Raw genomic sequence first — 13,778 nt, 5'->3', positions numbered from 1 at the left:
TTGTTGCTTGTTCATTTAAGCCCTGGGATTACTGGTTAATCTTTGTTGGACTCTCTCCAAGTCCACACTGTCCTTTTGGTGATGCGATAACCAGAATTGAACAGAGTATTCTAAGTGTGGTCTCACCAGTGCATTACACAGCTTCGTTATAACTTCAATTGATGTGTACACTACACTTTTGACCATGTAACACAATCATTCTTTACATGCCTGGTTGCAGACAGCAATGAGTTGACAGTCTAGTTCTATTTGTATCCTATATTTTTGTGGCTAGTGTGTAACACTTTACTTATGTTGCCATTAAATTTAATTTGCCACATTTCTACCCAGTTCTGTAAACAGTCAAAATATTTTTGGGGGATTTTTTGGGTGGCAGAAAGTGTGTTGGCCACACCCAAAGCTTTGTGATGTCTGCAAATTTTAGAAGTTTGCTCATTATCTTCATGTCAGGAGTGTTGATAAGAAATATGAAGAAAGACAAGGGGATCTCTGTCTTATCTCTTCTACAGGCATGTATAAATCTACATTATTTTACACCTCAAGATGTGTCATTCATATCCTTTATATACCTACCTGCGTAAAAACTTCAGGGTGTGAGCATTTCAATGTTCAATCAGTAGCCAGTGATATATAAGCAATAGGCACTCATGTGTGAAAAGGTATACTGTTACTCTGCATAATGACTTTGTAATGATGTATAAGTACACATGTATTTACTAAGTAACTACCATGTAAATACATAGCAATTCGAGACACTTAATGTAAAGTGGTACCAAAAAATATCAAACATATAAATGTCATCTCGGCAGTCAAGAACAGGCAGCAGTATTTGTAAAACAAAAATGTTCTTTATTAAAGCAACCTGATTTTTGTCTAGTAAATGCAGTCTCATACAGCAGTGTGCAAATGTATAAGAACACCTCAAATGTGTCATTTATATCCTTTATATAGCTCTGGGTGTGAGAATTTCAATTTTCGGTGAGTTATCAGTAATATAGAAACAATAGGCACTTGTGTGTGAAAATGTTAGACCACTTTATGCTTTAATTAGGCATCTTAAACGACTTCTGAAAAGTCTCATGTGTTTTATAATTTGTGGCTATGTGTTCCTTTTTGCTTTCTATTTTAAAAGAATTGCATGTGTGGCCTATTAAAGTCATCAATTAAATTAGACAATCGCTAATTGGCCTATTTTGACAATTTTCAGTAAGTGGTTTAATTTCATATGCACAACAAACCAAAACTACAAAAGCAATGTGGTGTTCTAATAAATGTGCTCATTGCTGTATGTAGACCCTATATCTTCTCTAGAGACTCAGAAAGAAGATTAAGGCCTATTTCTCGCATTAATGCAGATAATAAATTATCTTATTAAGAAGGGTTGCTATCTCATCACTTCTAAAAGCATGTGATCCCTATCTAAGACCAGTGACTTGGCACAGCCAGAAACCTGCTCCCCCCCTGACTATATGACTCCCCCTACACACCACACGGCCGTGCCTTTACTAGGGAAGACTTCAGGAACCCCTGCCCTCCCCTGACAGGGTGACCCACCCTGCACAACACAGCTGTACCTTTAGACACTCAGGGACCCCCGCACCGCACTGCACTCACTGTATGACTCACCCTGCACACCACATGGCTGTTCCTTTACTAGGGGAGACCTGAGGGACCTCTGTGCTCCACTGACTCCATGAGTCTCCACTATTAGACTTTAAATTCCTCATTTTAATTTTTACAGATATGAAAACTCTGTCCTTTCTTAAAAAAACATAGTAGAAGACTATTGTGACCCTATCTCTTCTCTTTTAAAAGCATGTGCCCATCTCAACTCTTATAAATACACCCGATATCTCCTCTTATAAATGCTCACCTGCGGTAGAAGGGCATGGGAATCGCGAAGAGGAAAGCCAGGCTCCAGATGACCAGCAGAGTTTTAAGCAGGACCTTCTTGGTACGCAGCTGCTGGGACAGGAAGGGGCGGGACACGGCAAGGAAGCGGTCAAGGCTCATGGTGGTGATGAGGAAGATGGAGGCGTACATATTGATACTACAGAGGTAATGAACCAGCTTGCAGAAGACCGTCCCAAACTCCCATCCCCTGCCCCCTATGACATAACGCATGAAGAAGGGAGCACTGAGCAGAACCAGGGCATCTGCAGCGGCCAAATTCAAGACCAGCAGGCAGGTGACGGAGCGCCGGGTCACGCGACACAACACTGTCCACACCACAAACAAGTTCCCCGGGAAACCCAGAACAAATGCCAAGATCAGGATGACAGCGCCTAGAATTTGAGAGAAGCCAGGGGAGGAGGGAGGAGGTTGAGGGGGGAGAGAGGGGGGAGAGGAAGAGGAGAAATTCATGGTTTCACGCTGGTCTGGAATACAGTTGGGGATCAGGATCCTGTGAAAGGAAGGGGAAAAACAAATAAACATTTTCTTCAGTTTTAAAGAAGCAGAGCTATGACATTGTCTTGAAAGAACAAAATAAATGAAGACAAAAACCTTAACAATGCTCATTCAATTCCAAGTAGCTGACTGATCCCAGAACTTTGTCTAGTCAGTTGTTAAAGGGTCCCAATGATTCATCATCAGCAACACAGACCATACGAGTGACACACATTTCGGACATTGACATTAAACTCCACAGACCCACGACAGTCATGGTACAATCCCCTAAATAAAATGTATATGTAGAAGGCTATTTGGCTGATGTAAGAAACTGAAGTTTGTCATTGTCAACGTATGGTTGTATGCACACTAATATCCCAGCCAAGGCTGGTCTGCACCCTTGAAATAGTGAACCCAGACTCAGTTTAGCCACAGTTTAGCACTTTTATTGAGCACTTTTATTATTTACAACATAACAAAATTCAACGCAGGTTCAAACAAAAGGTTTAAACACACAAATCAAAACACAGCCATGCTGCGGCTATCATGGTCTCTTTCTTTCACTGTTCTTCCCATTGTTCAGGCTGGGTAAGTGTGTTCGCTGAACCATCTCCACACTTGAGCACAGGGGCCTCTGTCCAGCTACAACTCCATTCATTGAAGGCTTCACAATTCAGGTTGCAATTATTTTAAAATAAGTGTTTGTTCCGAAGTGTAAAACTCCTAACACAACAAAACAAACATAGTTGTATAATTCTGACCTTAAGACACATTTTATCATGCTTACATACAAAATGCAAAACTCTTAATCACCTACTCAAGTCTTTAACTACTATTGTCCTTCCTAAAAACCTATTTCAAATGCTATATGATAATCTAGCAAAATACTTAACTATTTGAGGGTCTGGCAACAATTAGTGTTCATTGTTGCAAATGACCTCGTCCATGTAAGAATGCAAGGAAATGTAATTTATAATGCAAAAAATGACAATCGCCTAAAAGACATCCAGCAAAACATCATGCAGATGTTGCAATGTTTGAAGGGGCTGATGCCATAAGCACAACCACTATTGAACGCCTATTGAAAAGGCAGTAAATAACTATGAAACAAATTTATTTAGTCCCTTTTCAAAGAAATTAGGAGAGACTGAAAGCATTGCAACGTGAATACGTTCAGGCAAGTGTACAGTAATTTTGCTAGTACTACAGTGATGATATGAACAGCGAGATGCTTTTTGGCTGTGAATTGTGTCTGTGTGCATATTCTTTTGATATGTGGCCTCTGTTCTACAGTACAGCAGGAGGGCTGTCAGCCTTGTTCTGTGAATTGTGAAATGACAGTAAATCACATGAATGAATTCTGTTTTTTAGACAAGGATGGAGTTGGATGCAGGAGTCAACCACGACGAGTTGAAGCAGGCTTCAATCTGGCCAAATGTCGGTGCTGTGGTTGGAACGTTATTGGCCAGCATGCCACAGTCGATGTGCCGGGACAGCGGGGCGGGAATATAACAATGTGTGCGGCCATATCACAAAATGGAGTTGTGGCACAAAATCCTGTGCCAGGGCCATACAGTTCAGCCCATCTGCTGAATTTTTGGAATGTTCTGCATAATCGCCTCGTACATCCAAGTGCTGGAGTTACATTTGTCGTAGTCTGGCACAATGTCAAGGGCTGGATAAGGCACTCCAAGAGATATTACCCACGGTGCCTGGCTAATGAGGACTGATGTGGGTGAAAAGCTGTAGCCTCATGCTGAAGAGAGAGTTGATAACAGATGGAATGGGGTGGAATATCATACCAAATGCATATTGCATATCTTATTCTGTATATTTTACAATACTGTAAGTTATATTTTTGTTCACTGTGATTTATATCAGCTTTTTATTTGATTTAATCAAAGATGCATGTTTTATGTTTGTTTATATTGGTATTATTTGTGTTCAATAATATTATTTGTTAAGGATTATGTTAGATTATTATGCTCAAATGATTAAAATGAAAATGTCGAACTATTTGATGTTCTGGTGCTGTAAATCGTTAATGCATTATGTATTTATCGCATTTGACTCAAAGACTTTCATTTTCCTCCGTTTACAGGATTTTGATACTGGAGTTAGTAGTTTGGGGTTTTGTGTTAAGAGTTTAGCACTTTGAAACTTTCGAAAAATGTGTCAAAGCAATTGTAAAAAACTGTAATTCACAACAGCGCCTGATTCTTGCACTATGTTTAAGTGTAGGTTAAGGTTAACTTTGTCATCTCCATTTAAGATTTTAAAGACTCCCCCCCCCCCCCAAACACACACTGGACATGATGCAATTTCCAGGGTGGCGACACTTTAGCTGCAAAATGATCTTATACACTAGAGGTGACACTCAAGAATTCTGAAATTTAACTAAGCTGTTTTTAACAAGCTGCATTTTATGTACATCCACTGCCTTGTTTCCTTTCTATAAAATCCCTGTATAAAAAGTGTGTATATTATAATTGTTTGTTTAGTGGAATCTATATATTTTTTATATTTAAGAAACAAAAATAGAAAAAGAGAAGTAATAATTATCAGACTTCCTTTCTGCACTGAAATCTTTTTAGAGACATTATATATTTTCTTATTCCCATACAAGAAGCCCCATTGGTACAATGGTACAATATCACAGTTTTTTGAGTTTTTTTTCAATTGATAAAACACAGTTTTTGAAAGATTGTGAAAAGGTTCGAAACGCTTAACACAAAAAACCCAAACTATTCACTCAGCAGCAAAAGCCTCCAACATGTACAAAACCCAAGTTTGGGGGTCAGATTTGATAAGAACGTCTTGCAAAAGCATATACTGCACCAAACACTAAAAAATATGTAATTCTTTGTTTATCATCCAAGCAAAATAACATAAATTAATCTTTGTCAAATATTGTTACCTAACACTAAAAAAAAGTAAAATAAACTCAGTTTACATAAATCTTTTTCAAATTACAAATGTCTAAAGTGTTCTAAATTATAGCGAACAAAATAATAAAATCTAGTAAATATACAAAATAAGGTCTAATACAATACTATGCAAATGCATAGATCAGTCATCCCTGAGCATCAAGCCTCTCTTGTGCTTGTGGCCACAGATTTTCATCGACATTGCATATAATGTCTTCATTTGCAAAGCAGCATGGAAAAAACCTTCTTGAATGATGTATCCATCAGTGGCATAGCTCTGCTGCAATGTCATCACAAGCGTCATCCATTGCCCTGAGAAGGGTGGCAGGAACATCATTATGAATTATGGATGTGCTGAAAACCACTCTAGCACGACCACTGCATAACGGAAATTTACATTGTCCCACACCACTGCATTTGGCTGTATGAGGCGATTGTGCAGGAAATTCAGTAGATGTACTGAACTGTATGCTCCTAGCAATGAGCTTCATGCTACACCACTCTCGGAAATGGTGGCACACATAACGATATTTCCACCACGGTGCCCTGTCACATCATTGGCTGTGGTACGCTGGCCAATGAGGTGCCAACCACGGCGTTGACGTTTGGCCAAAATGAAGCCAGCTTCATCTATATAAAGGAATTCATATCGGTCAACACTGGCATCAAACTCCATCTTCTGTGGATTACACTTCACTTTCACAATTCACAGAAATATGGTTGGTCACCACCCTACTATCGAACACGACTCGCATACCTACAGCAGTATAATGGAACTTACTGTTCACACCATTACTGTAGTACTTCTAAAATAACTGTTCACTTACATGAACATATTGACGTTGCAATGCCTTCACCCTTTCCTCATTTCTTTGAAAAGGGACCAAATTGTAATTTGGTCCCTTTTCAAAATGCGTTCGACTGTGACTGTGCTTATCGAATCTATCCCTTAAAACATGCTGTTGTCTCCTTTGGATTTCCCTGAGGTGACTGTTATTCTTGGCTTGGACCATTTCTATCATAGCCATGTCCTGCTCAGCAGTAAGGATACGGTGATGCCCACCAATGCCTTCTTTCCATTCAATTCAGAAAACATAGAGTACAGTAATGCATATGTCAAAGATTTCACAGCAACACTACTGTAAAAATGCTTTTCAGTGATTACTATAATACTGCACATATGTGCATGCAGTGTAATCCAATACTGTATGCGCTTGACTTAACGGTTCTCAGTACGCAATGTTCGGATTATTGAGGTTACAGTTGACCTCTTCAGATTGGGTTGGATGACCAGTCCAGCTGATCTCAAATACAAGCCTCTGTTCACTACATGGTCAATTATGGTTGCTCTGATTTCATTGGCGACAACGGCACGTCTTGGTTGTTGTTAACCTTGATGTCGAGCCTGCTTCATGTTGTCACAAACCGCTACTGTTTCCTCACAGCCTTTTATGTAGTGATGTAGTAATTATCAATTATAATTATAACACCCAATAGCAAATAATGCTGTCAAACACAAAATAATTCAAATCAAAACAAAGTCTAAAAGTGTCATTTGTTCATATTCAAATGATCAACATTACAATGAGCAAGATTATAGCAACCTACAGAATAAAACATATTCTAAATAATGTACAGTAAGCATTCAGTGATATTCTATACAATTGCATCAAATATCATGTAGCAGTCCAAAGATGACCAAAACCCAAACTACTGATCAAAATCCTGTATACATTGCAAAATGAATGCACTGGAGTCAACCATGCGGCGATAAAGACACCAAAAGCAAATAATGTGTCACAAACAAAAGAAACTTTGTTTGAACATTTTCTTTTTAATCTTTGAAACACAATAACATAATGAGTCTTACATAAGAATCACAAATACTGCTGTTGGAAAAAAAAAACACAGTAATAGAAATGTGGCAAAGTGCCCGCCCCTGTGTGTATTTTGTGTTATATGTGGTGTTGCTGTATAATCATTGGTACACGGGATATAAATGGGTCTGTGTAACATGAGTGTTTAAAATGTATATTTGTATTTAGGCACGAGGATTGCACAGCACTTCACGTGCAAGTAAAAAGTAATAATATGTGAGTACGGGGAATTGCACTTTATTAATTCACGTGCAGTTGTACCGAGACTCCAATTGAATGACTGATTAGCAATCGAGTCTCGGTACAGCTGCATAAAAGCAGCATGTTTTCACTCACTCGGGGTTGTGTGTTCGGTGAGTGGAGAATGAGATTGGATGTGGAGGTAATAATAATAATAATAATTATAATAGTAGTCGCGTAGTTAAATATCTGCTCACCGTGTTTTGTTTAGTCCATTTTGTTTGTCTGTTTATTTTGGCGAAAGTGCCGTGTCCTGTTTTTGTTTGTTACAACCATTTATTTTCTGTCTGTCTGTTCATTCATTAAATGCTGAGCGAGAGCATTCGCTCAGCTCCACCAAACTCCACCTCTCTCTTGTTGTTTATTTCCTGGCTCTGGTCTGACGCCACCCACTCCGGCCGTCTTTGTGACAAGAAAGCTCAGAGCTTTATGTAGTGATGAACTAATTATCAATTAAGTTGTCTTGCATTCTCACACAGAGAAAGTGATTTGCAATTATGACCCCCAGTTGTTACCAGGTGATCAAATAGTTAAGAACTCAGATAAGTGGTAGCATTTGATACAAGTCCTAATGGTTGACAGGGGAACTTTATGATTGGAAGAGGTGATTTACAATTATGCATGTTGTATGTTAGCATGCAAAAATGTGTCTAAATGGTTGCATTTTATCACTCGGTTTCTCATTATGTGTTAAGAGTTGTGCACATTGGGTCACTGTATTGAAAAATGAGTAAACACTGTAAGTTTCTCTGCATTCTCACATGGACAAGGCCAGCACTATTCATTAGTAAATTAAAATGTAATTAAGTATTTTGCAAGAATAGATATTAGCATTTTAAATATGTCTTTAAGAGAGGAAATAGCATTTAAAGAATTGAGTGGGTGATTAAGAGTTTAGCATTTTGTATGTCGTACAAAATCGTACAAAACTAAATAAATAAACATACTGTATTTTGTAAATTACCATACCAGGCATCTTCATCTACAGCAGATGATTCTCTTTATGTACACCATTTCAATATTTCTCATATATCTAAATCAGTATCTGTAAATCACACACCCCAATAATTAATACATATAAAATATGCAGAATATGGTTGTAACACTAAAAGAACACTCGGCAGGTGTATCAACTGGAAGTATTTCTCAGTATCTTTAAAATGAGGACATTGTGACAGAACTATAAATATTACCCAATTAGAAAAAACAATGTCTCCCTTAAAGGGAAGCTATACTCAAAATAACAATGCAGCAATTTTGTTAAAAAGTCAAGCGTTTGGCCAGTATTTCTTTTTTTTTTTTTTCAGCTTTCTGGGTCGGCTGGAAACGCAGGCCGCTGCCATATTGGAACCTTTCTGGCGCTTCGGTTATGGCATACAGTTGACAGCCACCCAGTCGAACAGGGTTTGCAAAAATGACAAAAGGTAAAACAGTAACAAAAAGTATTTTTGTGTGCCTAAGCATTTAAACCAACAAAGGGTGGCCATAACAAAACAATGGCTACATAATATAGGAACAGGACATCTGCTCAATAGAATACTGTAACGATCTCGGTTTCTGAAGGCAGGCGCATCACACAGAGCGAGGCAATCCACACACAGGCAGAGGGCGGGCGCGAACCCGGGACCCCTTGCACTAAAGCATAGCGCCGATACCGCAAAAAGAGCTCCTGGCACCAGAGGCGTGGTCCCGGGTTCAAGCCACCCTCTGCCTGTGTCTGGATTGCCTTGCCCTGTGTGATGCGCCTGCCTGCGGGATCAGAGATCACTACAATATTATGTGTGACTATAGAGTGACAGGACGCCACACAAAGCAAATAACTCCAATACATTCATTGTTAATTTGTTTAAATGTTTTTTTTGTATGATATACTGCTCAACGAGAGGCTGAAAATGCGTCAAAAGCTTTAGTTAAAATGTTTTCTATTGAAATGGTTAGTTAATCATTTGCATTACATGTTCAGCTACTAACTGTAATCAATTTGGATAACGCCAAAACCACACAGCTCCTAAAAGTGGCAGGACAGCATACTGGTACAAATAATCCACTTTAGAAAAACAACGAGGTTTCACACTATGGGCACACTAAAGAAATTCTAAAACATAAATGAGAAACTTGTAATAGTCAGTCCAAAGCACAGTCCTAGTTCATAAAAGTCCCTATTTGAGACACTGCACTCAGAACTACTCAGAATATTTGCAAATATCTGAAGGGAAAAGGGTCAAGTAGAAGGTACTCAATACAGAGGGGTATTTCTGATTTTCCTTGTGTATTATTATTTAATGTTGTGTAGGACTACACACAGACAACACTTAAATGCCTGTAAAATAAAAGAGTGGAATTTGCAGGCTACTGCATAATTCAGTCTTCCACAGATTCTCTATATTCTGCAGGTACATCGTCATCATAATGATCATAAACAGAGTGCTAAAGTGACCTGGAATATAGCACTTAGTTGCTCGGTTCTAGTTTTATTAAAGTAACAGACGCTTGGTCTCCTTCAAAAAGTAGGAGTGAATTAAAGACTGGAGTTGAGACTTTGAAAATGTGGAAGTCTCATGTGATGGTTGTTGTCTGACAGTTTCTAAAGATTTTACTGACTAAAATGTTTGATATATTCAATTGGAAGTACTTAACCCATACATTGCTTGATATGATTATGTTTACTTAATTTACATTTCTGTAAGTCAATATTAATACAATAAGCACATAAGATGCTCTGCAGATCACTCTGCAGATATCTACTCAAGTCTGCAGTTTCTTTTTTTTTGTTCTGTTTGCTTTTTTGTTGCAACAGATTTGGACTGCCTCTAGCTATGACATAGCTATAACACATTTGAGACCTACTGTATATAATGGAAGTGCATGACTATTAAGATTTAGGGAATTATTTTGTTAGTTCCCATTAGTTTGAGATCCAGATCACATTTTACTGCTGCACAATCATTGGCACTGCTTTCATTTTGAGAGGATGCCTTGCACACAATCCTATCTATGTGCATATGAGCAGGAAGCGTGATTAAACTTACTTCCCTTGTGAAAAAAAAACCACATTTGAAATGTACATTTTGTTTCCTATACTGGGTAACAAGTGAGAAAGTAAATAACCAATTTCTACAGAAAATAGAGGAAACATGGTGACCTCATAAGCATAGCTATTTTTTAGTTTTAAAAGACAACTATACTCCATCTACATAGTCCCCCTGTTAATATCTATACTCTATATCATTCTCTATTGCTGTTTCTACTGTACTTGGATCATAATTTACTATCAGAAAGATGTTTATTTCAGATGTTTGAAAGCTCAAAACCTTCTAAACAAGATAATGACTTGCAATGAAGACTTTGAATTGGCACATTCACCAGGAATACAGTCCTTTAAATACCTTGACTTGGGGCATGGCCCCAATCTTACTTCTTGACAGCAACCTGTCTAGAAAATGTGTGCATACATTAGTGTGCAAATGTGTTAGAACACTCCATTGCTCTTGTAGTTTTGATTAGTTGTGCATATGAAATAAAACCACTGAAACTGAAAATCTTGGAAAATTGTAGCAGTGTAAGGACGTGTAAATACACATGCATTTAATAAGTAACTGCTATGTAAATGCACAGGAATTAGAGACACTTAATATAAAGTGTTATCATCAGCTAAACTAAACTTCATTTTTAGTTTCCCCAAGCATATGTAAATTCATTACATGCTTAGATACTTTAAGAAACTGTTGATATTAATAGGAGCATTGTCTGAATCATGTTTAGTGCCTCCACTGTATCAAATATAAAACTATGAATATGCAAATTTAGGGGGGTTTTTCTGAAGTATTCTCCCCCCCCCACCTACCTTCAAAGTTTTCACATTTTGTTGGCACCTGAGCATACTCCACGACACTTTCAAATTCGACTTTACATGTAGAATCTACACAAACTACTCCACATTGATAAAGTTAAAAAATGCATATAGAATATAAATTATTAAGATTTACAGAGAAAAAACGGATTAATCACAGTTGCATAAGTATTCAACCTTTGCTACTGCAGCCCTAAATCAGCTCAGAAGCAAATTATTTGTTTGAAAACTCACAAAATTAGTGAAATGGTTTCAGCCTGTGTGTAGTCAAAGTGGTTTAACTTGTAGATAATTTCCCTCAGGTATATAAAGATTTTCAAGCTGCAACTTACATAGTGATCCAACAAAGCAACCATAAAGACCAAGGAGCTTTTGAAACAAGTCAGGGATAAAGTGGCAGAGGCACAGAGCAGGATAAGGGTACAAGGTAAAATTTCAAAGGAACTGATTATCCCTCCCAGCATAGTGAAGTCCAGTAAAGAATAAATGGTACAAAGACAGGTGAATCCTTGAGGGAAACCTGTTTGAGTCAGCCAAGACTGCAACTGGGGAGGAAATTCACATTTCAGCAGGACAATGACCTAACGCACAAAGCCAAAGCCACATTGGAGTGGTTGAACAAGAAGAGAATTAATATTATTGAGTGGCCCAGTCAAACTCCTGACTTGAGTCCAATCGAAAATTTATGGCGAGACTTGAAGGTTGCAGTCCATCGACGATCCCCAACAAACTTATCAGAATTGGAGCAATTTACCATCCTACTGTGCAAAGCTAGTAGAGACTTATCCAAAAACACTTATACGGTAATTGCTGCAAAAGGTGCTTCTACCAAGTACTGATTTAAGGGGCTGAATACTTACAGTACCTATAGAAAGTCTACACTCCCTTTCACAATGTTCACCTTTTGTTGATTTATAGCCTGGAATTAAAATGCATTAAAATAGTTTTTTTTTTTCATTTCTCTACACATCCTATCCCACAACTCCCAAGCGAAAAAAAAAAATCTAGAAAATTAATTCAAAATAAAAAGTGAAATAGCTTGGTCAGATAAGTGTCCACCCCCCTTGTAATAGCAATCCTAAATTATCTCAGATGTAACCAATCGGCATTAAAATCACACACCAAGTTAAACTGTAGTGATTAACACGATTTCAGGATAAATTCAGCAATTCCTGTAGAAATTATGCATTTCAAAGCAAAGACTCAACCATGAGCACCAAGGAGCTTCAAAAGAACTCCGGGACTAGAGTTGTTGAAAGGCACAGATCAGGGGATGGGTATAAAAAAATGTCAAAGGCCTTGAATATCCCTTGGAGCACAGTCAAGACAATTATTAAGATGTGGAAGGTGTGTGGCACCACATAGACTCTGCCTAGATCAGGCCATCCATCCAAACTGGATGACCAAACAAGACAGAGACTGATCAGGGAGGCTTCCAAGAGGCCAATGGCAGCTTTGTAAGAGCTACAGACTTGTAAGGCAAAGACTGGTCAAAGTGTTCATGTGACAACAATATCCCAAGCACTCCACAAATCTGGCCTGTATTTTACTCAAAAAAGCCCACCTTGAATCCCATTTGAAGTATGCAAAAAAACACTCAGGAGATTCTGTAGCCATGGGGCAAAATGTTTGGCACAAACCCAACACAGCACATCACCCAAAGAACACCATCCCTACTGTGAAGCATGGTGGTGGCAGCATCATGTTATTTATGGAGATGTTTCTCATCAGCAGGGACTGGGGCACTTGTCATGCATGATAGAAGGGAAAATGAATGGAGCAAAGTACAGAAATGTCCTTGAGCAAAACCTGTTGCCCTCTGCAAGAAAGCTGAAACTGGGACGGAAGTTCACCTTTCAGCATGACAACGACCCAAAGCACACAGCCAAAGCTACACTGGAGTGGCCAAGGAACAAAAAGGTAAATGTCCTTGAGTAGCCCAGTCAGAGCCCCGACCTAAATCCAATCAAAAATTTGTGGCATGACTTGAAGTTTCCTGTCCATCAACGCTCCCCAAGGAATTTGGCAGAGCCTGAACAGTTTTGCAAAATATTTAAACTATAAATATTGTTATCTCTACTTTTTAGTAGTTTGAGCATTTACTCATAGTTTAGATGCAAGTTTAGATTAATTTTGTTTTTTTTTGCAAAATTGAACTTAACTATGACATATAAACTATGAAGAATAATACATCGCTTTAAAGTCCTATAAATGTGGATTCTTGTTAGCTGAGTGCTCAGCCTGACATCCGTCAAAACAAGAGGAAACATCAATTCCCAAGAAGTGTAATATCATTCTGAAAATAGCTCTATATATTTGCTCAGTGAAAACTTTCCAATATAAAAAACACCACCTACCTTCGACTGCAGAGTCGAGTCTGAGTTACTGCTGAGATAAGGAAGCTTCACTGCACTAAAACATAAAACATGTTACTTAAGCAAAAAACCCTGTCAAGCTATGAGGCAATCTCACACGGGTACCTCTTCCTTTACA

At 38.3% G+C, this 13,778-nt stretch overlaps 1 protein-coding gene across 4 annotated transcripts in view; it reads right to left on the bottom strand.

Moving 5' to 3' along the window:
• The window catches only part of LOC121305286 (leukotriene B4 receptor 1-like), a 36,044-nt gene that overhangs the window by 5,789 nt on the left and 16,477 nt on the right, over positions 1-13,778 (bottom strand). For 3 of the 4 annotated variants that reach the window (XM_041236868.1, XM_041236872.1, XM_041236869.1), the window contains one exon: positions 1,874-2,404. In XM_041236868.1, coding sequence (XP_041092802.1) covers positions 1,874-2,404 — 531 coding nt within the window. Of the gene's footprint in view, positions 1-1,873; positions 2,405-13,642; positions 13,775-13,778 lie in introns of those variants that run through there. The other variant, XM_041236870.1, reaches the window with a different exon arrangement.

This window comes from Polyodon spathula, chromosome 42, assembly GCF_017654505.1.
Source record: "Polyodon spathula isolate WHYD16114869_AA chromosome 42, ASM1765450v1, whole genome shotgun sequence".
In the NCBI taxonomy this organism is placed as follows: domain Eukaryota; kingdom Metazoa; phylum Chordata; class Actinopteri; order Acipenseriformes; family Polyodontidae; genus Polyodon; species Polyodon spathula.
The sequence above is the reverse complement of the archived record's forward strand: the minus strand, read 5'-3'. Positions and strand labels throughout refer to the sequence as shown.